Raw genomic sequence first — 27,128 nt, 5'->3', positions numbered from 1 at the left:
GAGTGTAATGGTTAAATCCCAGAGCCAGGTACAGTTTCACTTGGTGATGATGCAGAAGGACTATCCAATAACTAGCAGTATCTTGACCCTAGCATGTTTGCTTCTATGTCTCTCTTCCCCTTATTGTTAATATTGTTTAAAAAAAAAAATCTTAATGTTAGAACTCTGGGAAACAACTCAATTCGTAGAGAATAATATTTTGATGTGACTTGACACAACTTCCAGTGAAACAAAAAATAAAATCTTTCTAGCGATATTCACAGGAACTGGATTATGTCCAAAACCTGAAAATATTACCTTAAACTCTTTTGGCTTCTAGATCCCAGAGTGTTAACCTTACAATAACACTCTTCTCATCCTTTCATCTTCTAAGGCCTTGGTCCTACCTTTCAGTTCAACAGATTTAGATGTAGTAATTAAATAATATTATTTTCCATCAATGAAGAATAGACCTGTGAGAAATATATGTATTTCTATGCTGGTCTTGACAGAGGCAAGCTTATACCAGGCTCCACTCCCCCACCAGAAATGAACCTGGGTCATCACCATCTGAGCACCCTGAACAGTAATAAAAATAAACAGAGTAACCGCACTGTGTTGGAGCAATGCTTGTATAAGCAGTTTGAAGAAGTTGTGTTTATGGAAGTCTTTTGGGTCAAGATTCTAGGCCTGAACTCAAAGCAATTACCTACTAAGTTTTAAAAACAAATTGAATATAGAGCATTAATCAATAAATCAACAGGTTCTCAAGTGTTTAGGAAACTCAGTCATCAGAAATCCTTCCCTTAGAAAAATAGTAAACCAACGCTTGATAAAATGTTACACTCCTATATTAGTAGGAAAAATGCTGTATTAAATCAGACTCCAGTTCTTAAAACCAAGGAAATAAATCCTAACTCTTAGCTGAACAGAATTCATACTCGAACACTGAAATGCATGCATCGCTTCTTACCTGAAAGACATTCTTTCTGCTGGATTTCTCTGGGGTCCACTCAATGTGAGCACCACACAAATCCACACACTCAGGTTTATATCCCGGTTTCTGCAAAAGAAGAAATTAACCATGAATATGACCTGATTTTCCACAAATGGATGAGATCATAGAAATTAAGAATAGGTCGAGTTCAAGTGAAAGATTATTTCTGTGAAGATTCTGGTATTATGCAAAAGAGTTCATTGTTCCCTGGTACTATTAGATAACTCAGAAAGAAGGTTCTTATGTTGCATACGTAATTTTAAATGTAGTTAGATGGTTAAAAAATAAAAACATCTAATATACAATGGATCAAAACACAAATGCATACACATTGACCAGAGTTTTCTAATTGCTTACTTTTCAAAACCTCATGCAAAGCCATTACATTTCAAGCTAATGCTTTGTGGATTTTCCAACTGCAAATTGAAACTGATAAAGCTGGAAAGGACAGAAAGTAGACAAGGATGTACATTGTGTCTGTAAGACAAGCTATCTCCTTTCTCCAAACAAATTATCATTTCGAGCTCTAAAAAAAATGAAAGCTTCAAGGACATGTGTGACACCCAGAGAGAGCTCAACACTTAAGGGTAGCTTCATGTAGCGTTACTTCGATGTCAGTTTGTGCATCCCTGAGCAACATAGTTCTGCCTCCCCAGCTCCTCCATATGGATGAAAATAATTCAATGAACAGACTTTTTTTTTTTTTTTTTTTGCCTGTATCATTTATGTTCTGGGAAGTTAGCGTAAAGCACAGCATAATAATACTCATTCACCATCTAAGCTTCTTCCCCACTGCCTGTGAAGCAGTTTTGGCAAAACCCTTGTCATTCAGAGTAGCCTTTGTAGACTAGGTTACTAAACTTACTCCATTATTCTTATGACATTTTACCTTAAGAAAAAAAAAAATAGTATTGGTAACTTAATAGACGTTGCAATGGCCAGTGCGGCATCAACCACATCATCAGTTTTCCAAACACTGAGAACTGAATTTCTCTGATGTTGTTATTAAAGGCTAAAAATAATCCGTGTTCTGCAGGATGCTTTTGAGATGGGTGGAAAAGGATCTATTTAGGTTAAAAGAAACAAAGTAAGAAATCCTGGTCAGATAATTTGCAGTCAGTCATAATTTCAGGCATTTCTCCGTACTGGAGTTGTAATTATGGTCTCTATTTGCCAAACCATAAGACTACCGTGGTTCAATTCCTCTAAAACTGAGGGTCTAGCGTACCTTTGTTCCTTTTTATTATTATTTTTCTTTACAGAAAAAATATGTTATTCAAAGCAGAAAGATGTTCTTGTGGCTAAACCACTGGAAGAGGAGGGTTTGGACTTTTTCCCCAGCTCTGCCTCAGACTTCCTGTCTGGTCTCTGACAAGAGCTTAACTTTCCTAAATTCTAATAGCAGATCAAAACAACAGTATTGATACTTAATTTTACAAAGATGTTGTGAAATTTTATGAGTTAATATTTGTAAGGAGGAAGTGACCAAGTAAAAAGCATCACTATTAACAAAAGCAAATATCATAGTATCTCACTGTTCTTAGCCAGGAGATACCTGAGGAATGCTTCCTCCCCAGTAACTCATGGGACGACCAGATGAGCAGCTCTGTAACCCTCCCCGCACACAACACAGCCTCATAAAGGTAGGTCAGATGGGTTTCTTTGTAAACAAAAGCCAACCAACCAACCAAAATGCAACGTGGAGTCTGCAAATACTTGAACAAAGAAGGCAGCTTTATTTAATCAACAGAAAAAGCAGAGTAATTTCGGAAGCATATGATGAACTGAGAAGAAGCAATTCAAGAGTAGACAAAGAACCAGGAAATAGCTTCTTGATGATGAAGGATGCCGGGCTACAGAGTGTCGTGGCATTTCATGGTAAAGAGAGAGTAACAGTGGAACGCACATCCGTTGGTGGAAGTTTTACAAGATGGAATGGTGAACCCCAGAGGATTTTACCATCTTTAATTTCTATGATTGTACAAAACTGCAGGCAGTGGTAGAAGCTTGGAGCCCTCTGTGTGTTCAAGTGTATATAGTTAGTTTTATTGTTGTTTTAAACTGGAGTTTGTTTACTGCTCCAGTTCTGTAATAAGTACAAGAAAAAGGTAAGGATGTGCATCTCCCTTTCCAGAAAGGAGTCAAACTCAGGGTCTTAAAAAGATGAACACACTTCTGCTGTGTGCAAACAACTCAAAAACTTCTCTGTTGGAGAACTTGGCAGTTCTGATCACTACAGGATAGGAGGTGTCTGTGAACACCTCACAAGACTCATGAATATGCTATAGTATATGAAGCCTCTGATTAAAACTGCATGGAAAATCATTCAGATCCTGCAGTTCTGGTTGAGTATGCCAGCCCTTCAGCAGCACCCATGGAGCTCTGTGCAATGGGGACTAATGACTCCTGCTTCACTCTATACCGTACTCAGGAAAAAAGCCTAGAAATTCATTCTGGCCTAAACGTTGTCCTGTTACATATTGTCTGTTTTACTCAGAGACACTGCAAGAGAGTAAACTAAGGTTAACGTGAAAGCCTGAGCACTCCATGTCCTTGCTTTGTGTTTTGCAGTCAGAGCAATTACGTTATATCAGTATTGTTGGAGGGAGTTATGCTGTAAATTGATACAAGTGTCTGCTGCAATGAAATCTTCCGCAACATGAATATGGATTTCAGCAGCATTTTCACTCACTAAATTACTTTGCAGATGGGCTAATAACCTGAGGTTAAAATAACCTCTGTTGAATAAACTATCTCCAGAAATAAACAGTCTAGTTTTTCTTGGTCAGAAAGGCCAACTGATAATAAAATTTAATGCTGGTTAGAAAGAGTGGAGCTGTGATCTGTTTTGACCACAGTGTCCTTAATTTAAAATAAAAAAGAAGCTATATTCTTATGAGCAGTAAAAGCAACGTGTCTGAAGCATGACAACAAATGGTCAAAGCAGGAGCAAAAGACAATGATTTAGCTATATGGGATGCAAACTTGCATTTTCAGCAAACAAGCATATATTGCCGATCTCTCCTCTGTATGTGCTTTAATGGTCATTTTCCCTATTACTACTTCTAATATTAGATATTATCACTACCTTCACAGGAAAGCTATGAATCTCAGACTTGCCCATTGAAATCAGTAGAAAAGTTCTTACAATGATTCTTCTAAGTACAGTTGTACAAGTGAACAACAAAAACCTTTCAGAAAGACTAGTTAAGTTTGAAAAGTAAGGATTTTGGTAAATATAATTTTAGGTCACCTCTAATTGTTACCCTATCATCAGAAGAGGTATGATTAAAATATACTATCATTTCCCTCTCTTCAGTTGCCTTTATTGTGAGATTTTCCTCTTGTAATTATGCAGTCTTGTTTTAAATTTTCACATCATATATTTAATAACTAAATAAATATCTAATTAATCTTTTTCTATCTTGTATCTTAAATACAAAGCAATCTTTTTGTTAAGTCACAATTTTCCTGCCAACAATAAAAATGCTTCGTTATATTTCTTACCATAGCAAATGAGCATTGCTTCTATTACTTTATTAAATTAATGGTTGACTTCCTTTTTTTCCTAAAATAAACTAAAAGGAAATTGGTAAACAAATGATTTCTTAAGAAGCCTCTTTGTATGATTTCCTTTCCACTCTCAAAATTATATCTGGTTAAATGGTTTACAAAGGAAATAAACATCGCATTTGCTTGATCAGGTGAAATGACCATGCTAACTTAGCTTTGTTTCTGTAGAAGTGTGAAATTTCTGCTTAGGAAGTTGAGTTGAGAGATTAGGTTTCTTCTTCAAGTTTAGTCTAATTGACTTATTTATAACTGCATAGAAGTTAAATGCAATAGACAGAAAATGCACCTTCAACTCATCTGGTGAGTACCCAGTGCTCAGATCTAACATAGAATTGAATGCATTTACCATGCTGGCACTGAAAGACTGAATGTACAAAGTACAAGGTGCATCTAGAGCTGAGCTAAGCAGCCCCTGTGTTCATTTTGGCCCACACTCCATGAATTAGAGCCAAGTGGCTCACAACCTCATTGAATCGGATCCTTCAGATGAGTACCAAAAACATTTTGCAAAAGCTTCCTTCTATGCATAATTTGACCAAAAACATTTAACATGAATGCGTTTTTATCTTAGAGACTTCAGTTTTAGATGCTTTCAGAGAAGAAAAAAAAAAACGTTTCTTCAAAAGTATCCCTTTGATATCTAGCTTGCACTGTGTTGAGGAAGAACATATTCTGGAGTTTGTTACTTGCAATTTGATCATAGCATGAATTAGTTTCCCAAATGCATTGATTCTATGACAGCAACACTCATCCAGGCAGAAGTCGAAGACAGCTAATAAATTATATGACTTGTTTTAACAGATGTATTTTAGACTTACAAAAAAAGTTAATTCAAATTTAAGGTAAACATAATTTTGGAAAAAAATACATTAATTTATGCTATACTGTTCTCATGGCTTCAGAAAAATGATATTTTCCAACTGAACCAGCACAAACACAAGCAGATAGTGTCAAATCCCATCCTTCACTCGTTATTATTTCACTTTTTTTTTCTTTAATATATTATTGCTATTACCTTCACCTTTCCAAAAAAGTGAGGCACGAAAACATGATATTTAAAGCTGACTTTATGACAGGAGATAACAGTAGATCAAGAACATACAGATAAAAAGAAAAAAAAAAAGGTTTTTTATCACCTGCCACAGAAAAAAAATAGTTTATTCTTTGTGACTCCTGCCAAAGAGAGCACCTTTGTGGCCACCCATCATGCCAATAAGATATGACAGGTTTGATCAGGCCTTGAGAGCCTTTCACAATAGGGCTTTGTCAAACTTGTCCCTTTGCTGCCCACAGTGTCACACATTTACCAAAATCCCCTTTTGTTGCCCACGTTCAGGTTTGTAGGCTCAAACTCCACAGTAACTAGCACTGAAGGGATACATGCGATTATTGCTTGCACAACGTGGCTGTCACATCTCCGAAGACTAAGATCAGTGGTCTTTCCTTGGGGCACAATAAAGAGGTACTGCAAATTTCACTTTGTAGTAACTACAGGCTACAGAAATTGCATTAGCTGCATTAGCTGGAGTCATAGAAATATTCAGGAAGGTTAGCGGGATATGGTAGATGTCACATTTATACTACGATAAAAAATCACTTTGCTAACTTACAGTGTTTTCTGCTTTGGTAACACCCTGTATTAAGGTGCCATTTATAAATAATTTATTATTATTTATTAATGTATAAGCCACTTTATAGGATGGTAGATAACTTAAATTCATGTATTAAAGATGCACATACATGGTTTAATACAATTTACGTCTCACAATATCCTTTGCAACAGATTCTCATCGCATCATCTGTTAAGCATTTATTACTAATGCATTTTATAACATACTTTATAATACATTATTTGAGGAAGTAGCTGCATTTAGTGATCATTTTCATAAATAAGAATAAAGCATTTATAAATGACACCTTAATTTAAAGTGTTACCTTCACATTACTGGATAGTCACTCACCATTTGTCTCACTTTGCAATTATTCTCAAAATGCACCTCTTAATAAAGGACGTGCTAAGTCCTATTTCTTCTCATACTCTACATCTGATTAAAAGTTTATCAAGGCATTTTCCTTCAGCTGCTCTCTGGTCTCTGAAGGTTGCCAGCTCAGTCTGAACTTGCCTTATATAAGCAGCAAAGTTTTTAATGCTAAAGTAACAGTTGCAAAGAAGCTGAGCGTATTGAATGGCTGATTGCCTACCAGATTGGCCAGCGCTGGCTGTTTGGATTCTTTGTAGAATTCCATTTTCCGAGAAGTAAGAACAATCCAAGATGTGGACCAGTTTTTCCTTAAAAAATAAAATAAAAATTATTAGCAAGACACACAAGCAGGGTGTAAGAGCTGTTCCACCTGTAGACGCAGCTTTTTAAATATTACATGTCAGAAAGAAAAAATGAGCTAAATTCAATCTTCCACTAGGTTTGATGAAATTGTACCATCATAATTGTGATGTGAATGTGGCCTAACAGGAAAGCTCAAAGGCCTTGTTTCCCCTCATTCTCATGTTAAAACCTCTCTGCTTCCTCTACCACCAAGGTGCCTCAACCACAGGAAAGCAGTGGGATTATTCACACGTGCTTAAAGTTCATGCATGCTAAGAGTGTTCTGATAGCTTATGCCCTTCTGATAACTACTATTTAAAATAGAACTAAGAAGGAAAAAATAATATAATTTTGATCCAACTGCATGGGCTCAGTAAAGGGTCTGTTCTGAAAGGTCCAAAATACTTTCTGTCTTTCCTGTAGATTTTTTGTTTTGAAAAAAAAATCTCTCTGAAATATTGTTATTATCTAAATTTCTGTAAAACACTGGGAGGTTACAGTACAGCTTAAAAAGCTGGCAAACTGCTGGAGCCTGGGAGAAGAAACCAAAAAACACATGGATAAGTGAAATGGTGTCTCCCTGCATAGAAGAACATTATAATCAACTCACAAAGAAATTATATTATATATATTACATATAATGTGATGTTTCAAACCACCATATAATCATAAACAAATGCATCTGGCCTGATAGAAATCTATTTTTGATGAAAGTCTCAAGTTTGACTCCCTGATTTTGGGGTCATATCATTTGTTATTTACAGGAACGCTCATGACTTGTCTGTTTGCTTTATGTGAACATACATTGCAAATCTTAACGTTTTAGAACAGACTTGAATATGTATGTGACAAACAGGTTGTTTCACCAACATGCTGTGGTGCCTTAAAAGGAGGAAGTTGACTGTGGACATCATAGGCATTAAAGTATTTTTCCTCTTTGTTCTGTCTTCCCTAGTCTCTTTGAGCTCCCATTATTCATGTATCTCTAACTAAGTCAAACACATTCATTTTTAATTCTAGCAAAATTGGTCTTTGTGGAGCTGGTTTTACCTGGGCTGTTCACTTCCAGATTCACCTCAAAGCTCAGCTGCATTCGATATGGCATAAAACTGAGCATCAAGCACAATAATAAGCTGTTTTTCTTTTAATTATCTTCCTATTTAATACAGTGGAGCATAACCAGTCTTACAGGTGAAGCCCTAATTCCACTGACTTTAGCAGAACTTCTGCTCATTTTGGTGTGGCCAGGATTTCACCCAGCATGATATAAAGTTCATCCCCAAAATACATCCAACAGGTGGAAACACTGGGGAAAACAAACAAAAACTCTCAATGAATTAGAAGAATGCATTTGAAGAAAATAGGACTGCACTTTTAGTGCTATGTTAAGGGAGAAAAAAAAAATAAAGAGACTAAGAAAAATACCTGACAGGGGGCATATATTTTCCCCCTGTGTTTGTAAGTCACTTTGAAATTTCCAACTAAGTTTATTACAACTATAAAGTTGTATCCATGGCTAAAGTGAACTATGTTCTGTTCACAGCTGAGGACTGTGCATATTGGCATTAAGAACACTTCAACCTCAACTAATTATTTTTTACAGTGTCCTTGTGAAACAAGTGCTGTAGCTAACAATCACCATCAAAGCAATGAGTACAAGTTGTCTAGTGGTAAGCACAGCTTCAGTTCTTAATTCCTTCTTTCATTCTCCCTACTCATAAAAGGTCTTGCAAGTAAGCAGCCAAGCCTGCTGTGTGCTGATTTAAACAGACTTTCCTATGAGGTGGATATACTGGGTAATTATTGATTACTAAGGGACTGAAATCCTTAGTACGCAGCCTAGGTTCAGTACCCAACTTACATCAAATTCTTGACATCAGGCTCAACCAATAGCAAAGCTATACATGTACCTCAGAGATATATAGACGTACACAGGACACTGACAAAACCAGACAAAAAAATCTGCCCCAGCAGCACTTACACACAGGACTAATGTAAAGCAGACATATCAGGATCCCTTCTTTGGAAGCATGCACCATCCCTACCCCAGCAACTGGGAGTAGGAGAGCTCACTCCAGCACCTCGCACTGGGACTCCCACTGGCTCCAGTAGCTGGCATTGCAGGCTGCGGGCCTACACTCTGGCCTGGCTGCAGGTCCTGTACCCTCGGCTTGGCAGCAGGAGCTGGCACACCAGTTTTCCAGCAGCTGGCAGTCTGAATACAAAGTGTGTAGGACCATTTCAGATGCAGAGAGCTACGGTCCCACCAGCTGCCGGTGCTGGGACCCCAAGAGCTGGCACCAGAACCTGCAGGCCTGTGCCCTTGGCCCAGCTCCAGTAGCTGCCACCAGTTTCACCTGCACACACGTGTACCGATCTCATCAGGAGCTAGCATGTAGCCTTTCACACAGAAAGGAGTAGGAATACATGAAGAGCTCGTAGGACAGATTGTGGCGATCAGATTCAAGGCTCAGCCAGATGTGTGTACTGCCTGGCCTCACCCTACAAGCAGCAGGCCCTTTTGTACTTTTTGCCCTCCTTCACCTCTTTCCCATGCACACCCCCGTGAGTTTGCAGATCTCTGCAGTTCCTACATCTTCCCAGGATGGTGTCCCTCAGATCACACCTTCTGCAAAATCCAGGCTGATCTTCACAGAAGTGGCACCTGTAGTTTGATAACCTATCAGTTTGTGTGACTGGAAAGTTCTCATCTTGTCATTGTCTCAATTCTTGCTTTGTCAAGTCTGTGTCTCAGCATTTTGCTCATTGTTTTCCCTTCTTTTCTTTCTATTTTCACAATTCAGAGAGCCTCACCCTGACAATGTGCTTGAATCAACACCCCACATGCTGTCTCTTTCCTTAGCAATTAGTACAACTGACCAAGATTTTTTCTGGCTGTTATCTCTTAGAAGTCCTCAACCAGATAAGCCTGCTTCCAGCACGCCCTCATCAATTATTGTGACTGACCAGACTTGGTTCCCATCACTGCCTACCTTTCTTATTACCCGTTGCCACATTGGAAAAGGTCCTTCACCAGATGCCCTTATGGGAGCAAATGCTCTTTTACTTACCTTTACAAAGCATCTCTTAAAAAAAAAAAAGTTGGCTAAGAGATTTTACCTAAGCTTCGTTCTGAATTTTAAGGGGAAAAATGCTTTAATCCCATGAGAGAAAAGGAAATTTAGTGTTTTGGGAGGAGACTACAGGAAGTGTATTAGTGATGAGAATGCATATGAAATCCACTACGATATCTATAAGAGTTTTTTTTCCTCTAAATCCACATTCCCCAATCTTTTTATACTATGGTTGTTTCATTTTAAAAATTACATTTTGAAATCAAAACTCCACTTCTTTTGTGACCTAAAAAGTATACGGACAATCTGAGACATACGTTTTCTATTTTATGACTTTATTCATCAGATTTAAAAGGAACAAACAAATTCCTTAAGGTGTATTAGTCTTTTTAAAAAAAAAAAAAAACCACAGTTGGGGATGCTGTATTTCCTCCTATATGAGCAGTGACCTAAGAATTTCAGTTTCTTTAGAAAAGTTCATTTACAATATTTTAGGTTTTTTTCTCCACAAGGCACTAAGGTTATTGAATAAGTTCGTCGACTGGAGGTTAACAAGTTTAGGGAAGTGAAAGGAGGAATCTGCCAAAGTGTACACAAAGTAGATAAATCATCACTACCCATACTTGGTCTGTATAAAGACTCAAATATCAGTACACAGAGAAGACCCAGATAGATTTAACAAATGTATTGTTTGAATCCATCTGTATCCATGACATTAAACTTATTGTTGAAACACAGACAGCTCCTGAAAGCCAACCACGCTGACGCTGAAATGAGTCCAACTCGAGGGCTGCTGCTGCATTTGCATTCTGTCAAACGAACACCTGATGGCAGCACATTATAGCTTCAGTGCTGCTTGCAATTTCTAAGGCTTTTTTGCAAGATATGAGATCATTCAGTACTGTTTAAAACAGTAGTGGTCATGCTAGGTTGCCTCTTCCCTTTGCCCACGGCAAACTGATGTGCAATACCAAGCTGTGGGGATGTTTTGCGCTAAGGGTCTCTATAGGCACCAGATCTCACTGGGAAGTTAATGCTCCTTTCAGGTCTGGCCTTGTTTGCAGGTCATGCCATCCTGCACTCAGCCTGCAGAAGCTTTGGTACAGGTGAGGTATAAAGTACTACTTGCTTTGGTCCCTTCTCCCAAAGTGCAAGTGACGCCAGTCTCTACCATGTTGCCATCTGCAGGGTACCCAGTAGCAGACGATTTGGCCAAGTGTAAACAAAGTTCTAATTTGAAGTAAAGGGCTCAATGGACATGGTGACATCCAGTCTTATTTTAAAGAAATTAAAAAATTCCAAGATCAATACAGTTTATCATTGTGTGTACAATAACTTATTTTTCCAGGCAGAATATTTAATATTTCATGTTACTCTCTAATGACCATTGGTAAAGTACAAGATACTGATCACATCACGTCACTACTACCACCTTATGGGGATTTAGATGCAACAAATGATAGCAAATATTTCCATAAAGAGCTAATATCATATTGTTTTTAGCAGAAATAGCGTTAAGTGAATAAATGCTGACTGCTGTTGATAATCTTGCCTAGGCACTCCCATGGCATCAGCACATCCTACATCTCATTCACCATTCCTACATCCCATCTTTGACTCCTCAAGCACACAACACCTAAAATTTTCCCACTTGAAGATATATTACTAGTTTGCATGGTGCGTTAAGGTTGTCTTTAATATGTATATAACACATGCTCATCACATGTAATCAGCCTGCTAGATGCTGTTGCTTGCATTCTGAGATTGTAACACTCCAAAAGCTGATCACACATTGGGTTAATGCTGAAATAAAGTCATTTGGGCTATAAGCCACAATAATAGCTATACATGCTTAAAATTCAGACTGGATATGTGTTTACAACTGATAAGTTCTGTAACATTCACATATAATACCTTAATTTCTTGCCACCGTCTGCTATTTTAGCTTTCAGAAGATATCCTTCTTTCTCCACCACCTACAAGAAAGAAAAATAGATCATAACCATATCATTTACTCAGGTTAATGTATCCATTTAGTTAGTACACACATAAGAGTCTGCAACTAACTAATCTACTACAGGGACATTTTATCATAAATTCTCACTTTAGTCACCTATTTGTCCTGTTACAGTCAGTTTGCTTGCATATTTTCAGAAGACTTACAAGGACAATTAGTACACAGAATTAACCTGGAAAAAAAGCTCATGATAATACCTTATTGGTTGAGTTAGCAGAAACTTATACTAATGCACGTGGAGTTTCTGGCTATAAGAAAAAAATAGTTTAAAATATACTATAAATATATTCAATGACAATTTACTGAGTTGTAAAAGTTTATGTTTCCTTAATAGCTATTATGAAGCTGTTACTATGAAGCACTGTACTTCTGTAAACAATTCTTGATTCTTATAGGCTAAAGACAATTCTCTTTAGGGCCAACCAATGTCAGAGCAATGCCAAATACGTGTACAACAGGAAAAATCCCATTGCCTCAATAGGTGCCACATTTTGCTTTGAGTTAGTACTAAAACAGAGCTCACTGAAGATGCTAGAAGACATTGTGCTTTTAAGTGGCATGCTGCCTTTCAGATGAACTATAGTATTGAGGATCTCACCCCTCACAGCTTTTAAAAGGTCACACTTCACTGGAGCATGTGCGAACGTGTGCAGGGAAAATTGTCTTCAAGTTCCCAGCTGAACTAAACGACCTCATGCTACAATGCAGAAAACCACATTGAATGGTTGGTCAATTCTCAACATAAAAGCTACGACTGGAATTATAAACAGAGGAAATCACAGCTGTGATGTGCATTTTTCCAAAATACATCCAAGAAGGCAAAGTCCTTAGCTATTGCCTACACAAAGCAGTATGCGATACCAGCAATCTGATATCACCTTCACAGATCCCCTGCTTTGCTATTACAGTTTGTAGCCTGATGAAAAGCACAGCAGAGCATCAAGATCCCAGGCTGCAGCGAGCGAGGATCCACTCAGACACAGCAGTGGCACATATAAAAATAAAGGAAAGAAGATGCTTACCTTCAGAAGGCCTCAGAAACACAAGGATCTCCAGAAAGATACCCTTGCCTCCACTGCCAACCCTCAAATGAGGTCTGGAAAGAAAGTGGATCCTGGCTCCACCCCTTCCAATCACTCAGGTACATTGCTTGCACCTGAGCTCCCCTGAGTTGGCCCTGCCTTCCTACCAGGTGTTCAATCACTGCTTAAAGCTGTGACTTAGCATTTCCACTACACAGTTTCTGAAATGTGATCCCTTTTCTGTGTCAGAACAGGCTACAAAATGTTGATACACACAAGGCTTTGGCACCAGATTGTACAGTATCTATGTTGTGTTAGAGTTTTGGAATACTATAAATGAATCCTAGACTTGTTCTTCATTTTTATTTCTCCCTTTCAATTTGTGGTCCTCCACAGCTCTGTGTACACTCTAAAACAACAAAAATAAGAGGCACTTGGTCATACTCTCTGTACAATCTGCTGAAACAATCCTTATGAAGCCGTGATATAGGCTTTGGAATATTTTAGAGGGCTATGTAAATTTGCATTAAGAAAAACTAAAAGAAAAAAAAAATTATTCAACTAACCCCACTGACTTGCCATCTCATTAGTTAAGGATGTTCTTACTATGTCAGTAATGGAGAAAGAGAACACAGGGACACCTCAGTGTTTCAAAGAGCATAACAATGATTCAGAGTGGGCCTGCTTTCACTTTCAAACACTGCTGAGTCAGTGCCTGACTGGAGTATTAGTAACTCCACATGGCCTTATAGGAAATTTCATCATGAGATGATTTTGTACCAATTTCAGTAGAATTTTTTTCATCTGCAAAGCTACTAAGTGGCAATAAAACATGCTTTGACCTGCAACATAAGGATTTTTAAATCAAGCATACCTTTTATTTTAATTGTACAAAATACCATGCTATTAACAGTATAATACATTTAACTATCACCACAGATTTTGTTTGTTGCTTATACTGTAGCATATACTGAAATATATACTGTGCACATATCTGTACTGATTAAAAGGTCTGTGGACAATTATTCAGGTGATATTCTCAAATGTGTACATGGAGATTAGTGTGTGAATTTTCTCTAATTTGTACTTATCTCATGCAAATTCCTGTCATGCATATCATTGCCATAGAAAATCCAGAGAGAAAGTGTATAAGGATTATTGTGCAGAGTCATGTCACTATTTATCTAGTGATGGATGGGTGAATTATTAGAACTAAAATAAGACTTAATCCTCAGGTCCATCTACTTTTTTTTTTTTTTTTAATACACTTATTTAACATCTTTGGAAAAAGTGTCCTCCCCTCCTAACCGTTCATTTTTGTAGCATAAAACTTCTGGTGCTTGGCCAGGACCAGAGATGCCAAATAACATATGAGAAAGGTTATTCTTTTAATATTTCTATCCATCTGGAAACAGAAATTGGGAGGAGCATTGGCTAACCATTCAAGCTGTTGATTGCTTCTCTGAATCAGACCCAACATTTCATCCTTTCAAAGTTTACCAACACTCTTTCCAGACTGTTATTTTAACCAATCCAAAACTAAAGGCGAATGTGATTTTCAACAGTGGATTTGAATCACCTCTGTTCTCACATTTTGGGAAGTTAAAAATTGGATGTGTTTCCAGATGACAATATTGGTGCTCAATCATATTTTCTATGTAATGGTCTTGAGCTAGAATATCAAATCCACTAGCAAATGTGGGGCAGATAAGATATCCAAAATGCGAGATATTCATGAGACCTCTCTGTGTTAAAGGAAGTTATATCTATATTGGTTTAATTAATTTAGTACAGGTGCTGTCACTAAGCAAATAAGCATAGTCTTTATTATTCAATAACGTGTACAGTGTTCTCTGTAATTAGCATACAGTGTATTTATGGAATTACAAAATTTCTTTATCACCAAGACAAATAAATGATTTCAAGGATGACCCCAATATTTATATAATCTCTGTTCAGGGAGCTATATTTTCCTTGTTTAACATCTGTTAATATCCCTTTTTCCATGTACAGATTTGGAAGGAAATACTTCCATGATGGCTCAGGATCTACTTTCAATTCTATTTTAAATGGATGACATTAGATTAAAAAGAATACCAAATATATCTTAATGATATGCTCTGTTTTTTTTCCTGTCTCAATAAATATCATCATTTCTTGTTAAGATGTTGCCCCTTCTGCACCTTTTTGACATATGGAAGGTTTAGAATATAGCCCAAAATGCCCTGAAAGAATTAACGTAGAAAGAAGAACAATGAATAGTTCTGCGATTTTGTTGCTGTTGTTTCTTTTTAATTTGTTATTTAGAAAAAAAGATTAAAATATGTCTGTATGAATATTTGAGTTTCTACCTAATGAACAAACATTAGGAAGAATGTAAGAAACTAATTATCTCTAGATCACATACAGGTTCCATAATTTTCTTAATTAGAAGAATGACAAGCTTCTGAACCTACCTAATCCTAAGAAGTTCATATATGTAAAAGTACTATTTGTTTGATTAATCTGTATTTGAATATTCATTTTCTTTTCAGTAAAAAAAAAAAAAAAAGAAAAAAAAAGAATCCTCTTCCCTTTTCATTCCCCCTAGATCCTTTTAGTTTCATGAAAATTGTGGTAAATTTAGTGTTCACTTTTATTTAAGAAAATTAATATTAATATTAGTATGAAAACCATCTTTGTATGGACAAAGACATGGTTACATTCCTTTATACTATTAATACTGATGAAATAGTCTAGTACAACTGAGTTACAGCAAAGTCAAGCCATACAAATTGCTTTGTATCTTTGAATATTATTCTTTTTATTGATTAATCAAAGTCCTTTAAATCCCTTAACATCTTGAGGCATCCGAAACCTCATGTATTTATTCCTTAGTAAAACGTAAAATGTGCAATATTTACATTGTAAGCTTCTAAAGAACAAGAATGATTTATCAGTTCTGTAAAGCAATTTCTTACCGTGTGGTCCGGTGTACTAATGATGTCTGCAAGCGTTAAGTTATGTTGGGAATGATTTCTTCTGTGACGATTTATCTAAAATAAAGTAACGAAAAAAAATCAAGGATTTAATTCCAAAGAGGATTCAAATACATACAGGTGAAGACAAACAAACAAATATAGTTACTAGGTATGTTCAGCACGTATTTGATGTAGTTTTGGAAACCTGGCTTCTTTTAGTACAGATTTTCTGTGAAAACTGATTTTACCACAGTATTTGGTAACCTTCCTGGATATTGGAAGGGCAGAGCTACTAAATCCTGAAGGTCTTTATCATAAATGTGTTTTTTTTTTTTTTGTGATGTGACATTGGCAAAGTAAGTTAAAACTTGAGCAACTGATAAAAATTGTTTGAAATTGAGACTTTTCCATCAAGAATCTATCTGGTTAGGCACTCCTACACCCATTTTACAGGAAAGGGGAAGGTGCTAATTGTAACCTCGAGACTACAAAGCAAGTCACTGAAGAAATTCAAACACATTTGGGAATGAGGATGGAATATGTCTTATGTTTTAACTGCTTAAAGGCTATTTCTAAACTCTCCATGTCTAGAAGGCTGCAGCAATATTGAACACTGATTCTGCAATTGTTCCCAAGGCCTGAGTCCTTGATTTCCTCCAGTTCTCTCTTTTCCAGAAGAAAACCATTATTTAACTCTGCAAAACTGGATTACATTACACCAGACATTATTAAGACTAAATAAAAATTGCATCACAAATCAAGGGTTTCTGCTGAAAAGAACAGATGCTGAAAAGAATTTTACAAATCTATGACAAAGAATAGGTCACCAAAAGATATGTACATATTTTTTCAAAACTTTTACTGCTTACATTTGGTATTACTCAAAACCAGTGATTTTCTCATCTTTTAACTGAAATCAAAGAACAAACAACAAAATAATTTCAACTAGTTTCCACTGTATTCATCATAATGCATTCTCTTTTTCTCTATTAAAACAGAGTTAGCTGAAAGTCATAATATATTCTGTTTATATTTAAGTGTCTGAATATAGAAAATGTTCTTAATTAATCCAGAGGGCCACGCTCAAAAAGCAGTTAAACATATTATGATCCCATATTTTTTCTCCACATATTGCTTTCATGTTTATTTGTAAGCTCTAACATATTTAAGCCTTGAAATCTATATCCTAGATATTGCTCTACTCTCCTAGTCAGAGCTAATGAGCTTAATGAATTACCAGTTCTAAATTTAATACAAACATTTCAAAGAAAGAGATAAAACATTCTTCACAATTCAAAAGTTTCTCTGACCTATTTATGAAGAATATCACTTAACAATTTCATTAAGGGTGAGTAACAGCTGGTGACATGGCTGTGTCCTAAAGTGTTTTTCTCTCTTAATATTCTGCATCTTAAGCAATCGAGCTTTCATAAGAAATACTTTAGTTAGTGGCAGTCCCTCCTTTGGGGAGAAAAAAAATGTCAGACCACATTTTCTGTATTTTGCAATCTTGTTTTCAGGAGTGTCATGTTCCTGTTTTATTAGCATGTAGGGTAAACAAGAATGATTTGCTGATGCTATTGAGAGAACTTCTAAGATTACAGTCTTTCCATTTAGATTTTGGATGGAACTTAATATTAATGCAAGCAGAGGCATGTCTATAAATTCAAAATAAATTAATTCAATTTATCTTTTTCTTTATCCTTACTATCCAGCATCTCAAAGTCCTATAGTGCACGAGACGTATTACTAAAGTATTCAGGTCTAGATCATAGAAAGCATTTTTTACCCAGATCCCCCACTCTAATTATTCTTTAACATACAGCAGAGCGTATTGCCCCATGATGCTTTCCAAAATATATGCTTCACTCATCCAAATTAACAAGACACACTGCTACTCCATGGCATTTATTTTAACATTCACTTGTTATCTCCAGGAATCATACGTGTCTGTTGGGGGCCCTATATGCAACTTTGTGAAGTGCGCTGCACCGATCAGAGCTTTTGGTCTGGTCTTAAGACTCAGTGATCAGAGCGTTACAATGAAAGAAGTGCTCACATTTGATTCATGCTAGAAATAATACTGGAGGCATCAAATCCATCCTCAATCAAATGACAAAAGGAGATTGTAAAATGTACTGCTTAAGTAGTGCTAGCAAGTTATTCAAGGTAGCAAAATTTAAAAGAAATTTAAAAAATTGAGGAAATATAAAAGGATTTAATAAAAGATTTAATGCCGGGTATAGATGACATTATGTGTCAACCTCTTCGCTATCTGCAAAGCAAAAATGAAAAGGAAAACTGCGTATGTGCAATGAGACAGAATTGACTTGATCATCTAATGTGATACTTCTGCAGTTTTGCTTGAATTGTAAATGTTTCTGTTCCAGGACAATAATGAAAGAAATTGTGTTGTAGCCCAGTGGTGAGCAGTGTAATCTCATGCAAGAAAGTCCTGGAGCTCTCAAATGAATCAATCAAAATCCACAGTTACTTAAGCCAAGTTCAAGCTCTTCTGGAAAAATCTACCCCAAATATTTGGCTGAAAAGTGAAGTTAATGAAAATGTAAAATTTCTACCAGCATTTTAGTTTAGGAATGGGCCTTCTGAAAAACTGAATCAAAACATCTTGAAACAAAACTCAACAGCAACATTCTTTAATCAGTTAGATTTCATAAAATTCCATGAGGACTTAAAACAATTTGCTCAAATATATTTCACAAACCCTACCAAATGTGTTAGCTGTATCACTTCCTTTATAATAATATTCGATCCACAGTTAAAATGCTCTTAGTAAGAGGGTCTGAGTAATAATTAGGTCAAGAAGCTCACATTTCTTCAAAACTCATCAGTTTTTCCCTTTACCAAAACCAAAAGTCTAAATGAGAAGTAACAATTCTCAGTGATAAGTTTTTGAGTTACCCAAATACTCAAAGGAAAGCATTGGCTTGATTTCCTTCTTTCCTGCAGTTTTTAATAGGTAGCCCATAAATTAGATGTTTTGAGATATTTTTCTCTCTACAGCTCCGTTCAATTATCTGAAGAAACTGCAGCAAAATCTAAATAATGTCTGTCACAAGTCCTCTACCTCACCTCCCAGGATATGATGAAAGGCAGAGATTTACAGGAGAAGTTTGTGAAACCCCTTTTTTGGGAAAGGCAGCTTATCAGCAGTTTTCTGATTTGATGAACATTCTTCAGTCAGCAACAATGTCACCTGCAGCATTAAAAATCCACTCTGCGAGCGCTTGCAAGTCTGTGGGCAAGTCTGGTTTTGTTAAATTCAGCCTCAGCAGCCCTCCCTTCCCCTTAGCTAAAGGGTATCCATCTCCTACCAGAGTTATTGCAGCATCTAGACGTTAATCCATCGTTATATTTTCTAGAACAGCAAAGCCTCCATTAGATATGCCTGGTATCCCGGTGTGAAGGGACAACCATCTGACAACTGCTACTTTAACATTAATGAAATAAAATACCATAAGCTGATGTTTAATTCCATTCCTTTTCATGTACCTATTTATTCTTTAAATTCTTCCTCTTTCTGTGGGAATTCATCACCACTATCTCATTGCAGGTCTCTTCAAAATTCTTCTTAAAATGAATCTTGAACGACTGATTTGGATTTTTTTTCTTATTATAAGCATATTTCTGACCTCATTCATCTAGGTCAGTGAGAAGCAGCATATTTTTGTCTGATTTCACCCAAACATAACAAAATTGACCGGCATCTCTCAAAGGGTCCAGACAGACTGCATGATTTCCCAAAACATCGGTCTGAATTCACTCTTATCCCTAAGTAATTAAGAAAATTCTAAGACCTTTATAGGTGGTTTCCAAGACTATTGAATAAATTATTAACCATAGATTATATACTCACAAATTCACCTGTCAGCAGACTGAGAAAACCATAGCTTGCTCAAACAAAATACAAATAGTGCAGAAGAGCTCTGCTTTGGATGGGAAACCCTGAGATGACATCAACCTGTTTTTTCTCCACCAGCCACTGTACTGCTCCAGCAAGGAGAATGTTCTCATGGAGGTTTTTCTTAGCAGTCTACCCCAAAATCACCTCTTTGTTCACACTTGGACCTTTCTTCTTAGGAGCCTAACTATTGTTTAGTTTCATCCTACCCACATTGGAATCAACTAACATGGAGACCCCTTCATAAATATCCAAAAAGAGAGAAACCCCTGCTGACGAGAACTTGCTCCTGCGAGTTGCTCAGCTCTGGACTTGATCCAGCAAAGCACTCTGCAACACACTTAAGTGGTTTTCTGGATGAGGGCCAGAACACTCCATTCTTTATGGGATCGAACTTACTGGTGGCAGCATTAAAGTTTGCAATAAAAGTACAAACTAGTCGCATAAACTTTTGTGAAAACCATTCCCTCAACAGAGGAGGGGTGATACCTGATTTAGTGATGCCTGTGGTCATTTCATTCCCTGTCACTCCGATATGGTAGTGACAGCTCATAATTGTTTAGAAAGAGAAAATTAATGAAAACCTATTGTAGCATTTCTTAATAGCCCCATCTCTTGAAAGACACCTTGGCTATAGGCAAGGGAAAGGAAAGTCCTGTAACATTTCATTCGCTGCTGTGCTTCAAGTGATTTGTTTTGAAGAACCACTTTCAACCATGATAGCATGTTTCTCATTATCTACAGAAATTATCTGTAAACAGCTGATGATAAGGTTTCTCTTCTCCTGTGAAAGGCAGTAAGAACATCCCATGGGGCTTCCTTCTTGGAGATCCTTCTTTGTCATGTCAGCAGGCAAGGGTTTTCTATCCATCCTCAAGAAGTAAAAAGTAATCCCCTTCACACCTGACCTCTGGTACAGATGTTCTCGGTGCATTGGAGCCTGTTTAGCCCTGGGGAAATCTTCCCATGTCCCCGCTGCTCCTTGCCCATAGCTGTGTTCCTCCTGGCTTGCTCTGGAGTCCTCCTACCACTGTCCTCCAAAGGCTGACATTACAGTGATAACAGGGGATTTTCTCCTTGCTTGTCCAAAGAGATTTGTTCAGAGGAAAAAAAGTAACAGAGACTATAAGGCAATGTAACTCATGTAACTCAATGTTAGCATGCACCGCTTTTTTTTTTGTTTTCATTTTTCCTGAGGCTTTCAGGGAGAGATGGGCATAATGTGCAGTTTCACTCCTCTCACCAGCCCTCCTTCACTCCTTGCTCCCCCTCTCCACCCCCAAGCCTCTGAAAATTCATTACGATGCAGGTGACTGGAACTTGCACGGATAGAGCCTTTGTGCTCCTCTTACAGACCAGATAAACTCTCTATGCATCATTTAATAAGAAAACCACTTCATAGTCCTTATAGTCTTGAGTTTGTTACATACAACATGTTCTTAGCAGAATCTGCAGAATGAAGCCAGCAGGGAAAAAAAAAAAAGAAAGAAAGAAAGAAAGAAAGCAGGATTGTGCTGCATTCCCTCTGCATGGCTCCCGTTGAGCACACTGCCCTCTATATTCAGTTCAGATCTCCAGAGTCCATGAAAATAATGATAATGGCTTTGCTTCCCTTGACCTCTTGCTCTCTTATAAATCAGAATCCTATAGACCTTTTCCACAGTGAGAGGCCCTTCCTTCATATTGTAGCCTGTGAAGGTAGGTATTTTATATTAAGGCAATTTAATCACTTGGGCGTGCTCTCTGTCTTCAGAAGGTGCTGTAGATAAGCATCATGGTACTTCTCCTATGGAGACACCTCAATTTATTCAGATGCTTCATTCATGAAATAAGAGAAAATTCATTATTCAGTTTGCAGTGTAAATGTCAGCTGGTGTTGGGATGAACTGTGTGGTCAGAGAATAAATAATCATGATTTTGGTTACAAAACTATGTCACCTTCTTTTCCAAAATTTTTGGGGGGATAATCTAACTTTGTTTTATCCAGTTTGGGCTAATATTTAAACTCCAAGGATTAGCTTACAAGAGGCACTAGGTAATTTTCCCTATTATGGCTTGCTGAATCCCAGGAGCAGATTTTCCCTAAGTGGGAGCTCCTTTGTTCCTCTCTACCCACTGAAATGGACTTTGAATTTTGTCCAATTGATCCTTGCTTTGAGGGAGTCCCAGCTGATGTCGTTGGCTTCATTTGTAGCCTTTTCAGGAGTAGGAGATCTGCCAAAACTGTATCTGGAAGAGGATACAGTACAAAAGGTTCTTACCATCCGTATAAGTCAGAGAAATACTAAGGCTGCTCTAAACTTGACTGTGGATTGCTCAGATTCATGAACCTAGGGATCAAAGCATTGCAAAGGGACCAACAGCTGCAGAGCATCTAATCCTAAGATTTTCCAACTGGAAATCAGACTGGAACCTGGTATCAAATTTTCAATACGCTCTAATTGTATTAAATGCAATACTCATTGATTCAAGAAAAGAACAGTTAAAGCAAAGCTTTTTTTTGCACAGCCCTTTTCTGTGTCACAGCCTGCAATATGTAACAAATACAGCACCATTCACACTGTGAAACTATTCATCTAGCTATACACTAAAATCTATGTTATAAAATATGTTGGTAAGTTTCCTATAGATAATATAGCTCTTGCTTTTGGTTTACCATATTATTAGAATATATTAACCTTAACTACTGCACATGCTTTAATAAAATTACGGATAAGCGGTGCACCAATGGTAGAGGAAATAAGGAGTGAAAACAGCAGGAACAGAAATGCAAATTGACATCAGTATTTCAGTTTCTTTGCCTTTGACATTCACATCTGCAAAAATACATTCTTTGAAGATGTCTATAAAAGGTAAATACCAACGTTAATACAGTCAGAGAAAAATGATAGATTATCTTTTCACATCCCCTCTAGATCCTAGGGAAATAAAGACAGGAAATGTGGGAACTCAGCTAAGACAGCAAATGTGTCAACATCTCTGGCCTGAAACTGCACCTCAGAATAGTGTTCTCAAGACAAAGGGGAAAGAAATAAAAATCATTAAAACTTACTGATGTAACTGTGCAAAAACATCCAGAAGAATTGCCTTTAGAAAATCACACTCGGCGTGTACACTACAATCAAAATGCACTCAAAAGCTCAGCCTCTCCTGAAAGGACCGTCTTAATAGAAAGAGCATAATTAGCATTGATGTCACATTCCTGTAAGTCATTAGCTACTATATTCCCTATAAATGCCGTTGTATAAAATACTGTTAATATTCCCAGACAAATACACAGTCCTCTCTAAGTAGACTCTAGTGCATGTCTTTATCCTGTTTGCCTAATTCTTTCTCTCGGATTTAAACTAGTCAAAAACTCACCTTATGCTACTGCAGAAGCAATTTTTATTTTTGAAGGTTAATCCAACTCAGCAGGATTTAGGGATGGCACTTTTGCTTGGTCGTAGGCATGTTGGCTCAGGCCAGACAGCTGTTTGGACATTCTCCACTGGGAATCTTGCCCTCAACACCCACAGTTGATGCACATACATGGTCTACTGGCTGCCTACTTCCATGCCCATCTGTTCAGATGGCATGGTGCCCACTCACAAGTTCGCTGGATCCTTGCCCTTAGTGTGTAGATGCCAGGCAATGATGGGCTTAGATGGGCAGCCTGCAAAATACTGAAAGTGATCATTTTTTTTCCTGTAGGAAGTCCTTCCTCTGTGATAGCACTGAAGCATGGACACCACATGCTACCCTACACTTAATAACACCTGTGGACGTATATGTGCCAGAAATACAAAGGCTGGGGGGGAGAGGAATGTATGGGGTGTCGGGGTGGGGGAAAGGAATGATACAAGGAAATTGCATGGATTCCTGTGTAAAAATTGCTCTACGTTGCAAATGGCAATGAAGGGATACCCAGGCAGTTGACACTGCATCCCTAAGCTGCCTACTTCCAGAACACACCATCACTGAAATCTGCTTTGGGCACTGAATGCCCCTCAGTAACTGTAGGGTATAGAAAAATCTGAGGTAAATCACAATGAAAGCAACAAGAGTCAAATCCAGACCTGTCTAAAATTGCTTACTGTCAATGCACATTCCAGCTATACTTCATAGAATATTCCCTGGAAAACAACAGCACCAGTAAAGGTGCATAGAAAGAAAAAAAAAAGTCTTTTTAATAAATATCCATTTTAATTCATGCTATTGCCCTGACCAATAATAACAGAGGAAACCTTACTTACAAGGGACTCTTTTTTTTCTAAATAAAAGTTAGTAGAGTTGAAAAGCTTCTGTCTTTGGGGGTTTTCAGTGTCCAATAGCCAACCTTACTGAAGATATTTTAGAACAAAGTAATAATATTAAATTCAGAATATTTCTTCCCCAGAGATATTTTAAGAGAAAAAATTAAAACCTAACTTTATTACTTTAATTAGTAAACTGCTCTAAAAATGATATTTTTGTTAATTATCCTAAAAGAATATGCTTTATTCACGTTTCAACTGAAGATATCTGAACAAGCTTTAAGTACTTATAAAACCCATGTCATTTTTACAGACCATTCAAAACTTTTGCTGTCCTTTTTACACTGTAAGAAAGTCATCAGAGTTTCTGTTCTTTGATTAGATGACTGAAACTTTTAAAAGAAAGAAGAAAACCACAGGGATCCCAGTAGCAAACATGTCCAACAGAGTCTTCCAGGACTCCCAGTTTCTTCCAAGGCTCTGGCAAGTGAACTATCACTTAGTAACACTCATGGAAAATTAATAAAATGAGTTGCAATGTGTCCCAATGAAACACATACACAGAATTATTCTAACAAGCCTTTCCCCACCCCCTTGCTCTCCCTTCCCCTTGCAGAGTGCACCCCAACACTGCTTTAATGTTTTAAAACACTTGCTAGAAGGCTGAAAAGAGAGATAAAAGCAGCGGCATGGCTGGATCCGCTGCCTGGCTTAAGGCTCTCATCTATTCAGCAGTGGAAGCCTGTGCTGGAAGGCACATTTAGACTGTGTCTAACTTAGAGTTTATTCTGGGGTGACTGGATTTGAGAGTGCTCTCCCTACCCTAGAGAACTGTTTGCTGTGCAGAGACATCCGTCTTGTCTGTGAGTATGCTCCGCCGAATCAGTCATGTGTGACTCCTTGATCTGTTTTGGTCCGGACATATTTTCAAATTGTTGTATCCAAGTTTCATAGGAGCGGTGCCGAAAAAGTCCTGGCTCCCAAATAAAATTAGATTTATATGGAATGCAAGCCAGAGACATTGGTATGAACGTCCAGTGACAAAATCAAGGAACCCAAACAGAAGAAAAAAAGCATTTTTCTCTGCTCTGATTTCCAAACTTATTTCATCTTCTCTATTGCAAAGGGAAAAAATCACCACAGTGAAATAACCTCTTTTTCTATCTTTAAGATTGCTGATTCCAGGCAATCCAGGCATAAAACTCTGGCTTTTACAATGGAAAGCCCATTGTTTTGGTCAGAACAGGAATTTTTGCAAAGTATATTTTTAATGAGATTGGAAGGAACATCTTCAAACACAAGTCACAGGTGAAAATCTCATAATTAAATGTTAATAAAAACTATTCAGAGATCAAAATGAGAGGCTGTAGCACAGAATCACTTGGATACCTGTCAGCTTGCTAATATCTAGATGGCCATCTCACTTGCCACCTGCTCCCCTTTCCCTTTGCACTAATAACTTGAGTAAGCTTGTGAATGCTTTCCCCTCCTCTCCTGGCTCACATTAGTCTCTCATATAATCAAAAACTGTAATCTCTCTCCAAAGAAGTCAGTATTACTTACTAACGTTGTTCAGAGGACTAAAGTACACTGCAGTAGAACAAAGAATGAAGTTTTCAAGCAGATTTTCCCAGGTGCCATTATAATCACTCACATGAAAGAAATACAGCAATCAAAACAATAACTGATCTGCTTCAAGTTGCTTTTCAAGTAAAAGGGTAATTTTGCAAAGGTCAATTAGCAGGATGACTCCTTCATATTCTATTTGGTATCATGATATTGTGTTAGAAAAAGAATGTAAATATTTAAAGTCTTAAATTTTATTCTCTCTGCCTTTGAGATTTCTCAGTTTAATCACAACTTTGCTGCAAACCAGGTAGAACAGCAGTGATTACTAATGGTTACTCAGCTCTGGGATTCTCTATGTGCAATTTACCTCTCTTAATATTTTAACACTTACCAAAAACTGCTGACAGAGTAAAACACAATAATACTCAGGTGGTTGTTTTTTTTTTTAATATTGTTAAATAACAAAATTAGCTCCTCTCATTTGCATTGGTCTCCAGGGGTTTTTTGATTCTTTGTTACACAAATTATTTATATTTAAAACAACAACAGAGACATCGACGTGTGTTTTGACAAAGTAAACATTACAGTTGCTAAACACTGCTGTCCACATTGCCTAAATACTATTTTATAATATTCCCTTTGTAAACCAAGAAACATTTTAAGTAATACAATGCTCTTTTGTGCTCATTCCACAATTTGGTCCACATAATGAAGGCAATGTGCAAGAGAGAAGTGTATAGTTCTGATCTAAGCACACTGAATCTCTTGGTTTTACTCTTGTGGCATTGCACTGACAGTGAATCACATAACACTTATACAGAAGATAAAGGAAATTGAATTATCCAGTTTGAAACATCTAGATAGAATAGAGATGGCCTTTGATTTGAGTTTCTTTGTTTTGACAGAGAAGTCATCTACTTTGTGTAAAATAAAACAACATCAACAAAACCAAACAAGAATCACCCACTACCATCCAACACATGGGCAGTGTACAGGCTGTGACCTGGATGTGCTGCCAGAGAAGTCACTGGCCTTACTGCAAAAGATAAAGGAAAAAGTACCTCGAGATAAACATTAGACAAGTGTTATTAGAACCATTTTGTTGCATGAAAACAGAAAGTTGACTGCCTGTTTCAGTTTGAATGAACTGATGAATTTACCAATTCATTTTGTACTGCTACATTAAAGAACCCATTGGTGCCCAGAGTTGTCACTGCACATAGGAAATAATTGCTTTGTAAATTCTTTTGGGTAAATCAAACAGGCTGTAGGTTCTTCATTGGCGAGACATTTTTCCCAAAGTCCCATGTTTATTTAACCCAGGACACAACTCTGTTTCACACTGAAACACCTAGAAATGCTATGTTTTTCTGTAAAACCTCGTTCCTTATTCTGGAAACATGGCCTGTTTCCCATATATACTTACATTTGGATAAATTAAATACACTTGCAGCCA

The 27,128-nt window shown here is 37.1% G+C and overlaps 1 protein-coding gene across 3 annotated transcripts in view; it reads right to left on the bottom strand.

The window, feature by feature from the left end:
• ARHGAP15 (Rho GTPase activating protein 15) overlaps positions 1–27,128 on the bottom strand; it is a 317,669-nt gene that overhangs the window by 257,402 nt on the left and 33,139 nt on the right. For all 3 annotated transcript variants that reach the window (XM_021399416.1, XM_021399417.1, XM_021399415.1), the window contains exons 3-6: positions 15,947–16,021; positions 11,862–11,923; positions 6,752–6,839; positions 953–1,042 (exon numbers count right to left, since the gene is read on the bottom strand). In XM_021399416.1, the coding sequence (XP_021255091.1) occupies positions 953–1,042; positions 6,752–6,839; positions 11,862–11,923; positions 15,947–16,021 (315 nt within the window). The remainder of the gene's footprint in view (positions 1–952; positions 1,043–6,751; positions 6,840–11,861; positions 11,924–15,946; positions 16,022–27,128) is intronic.

Source organism: Numida meleagris, chromosome 5 (assembly GCF_002078875.1).
Source record: "Numida meleagris isolate 19003 breed g44 Domestic line chromosome 5, NumMel1.0, whole genome shotgun sequence".
NCBI classification, from domain to species: domain Eukaryota; kingdom Metazoa; phylum Chordata; class Aves; order Galliformes; family Numididae; genus Numida; species Numida meleagris.
Note: the sequence above shows the minus strand (reverse complement) of the source record. Positions and strands in the feature narration are given on the sequence as shown.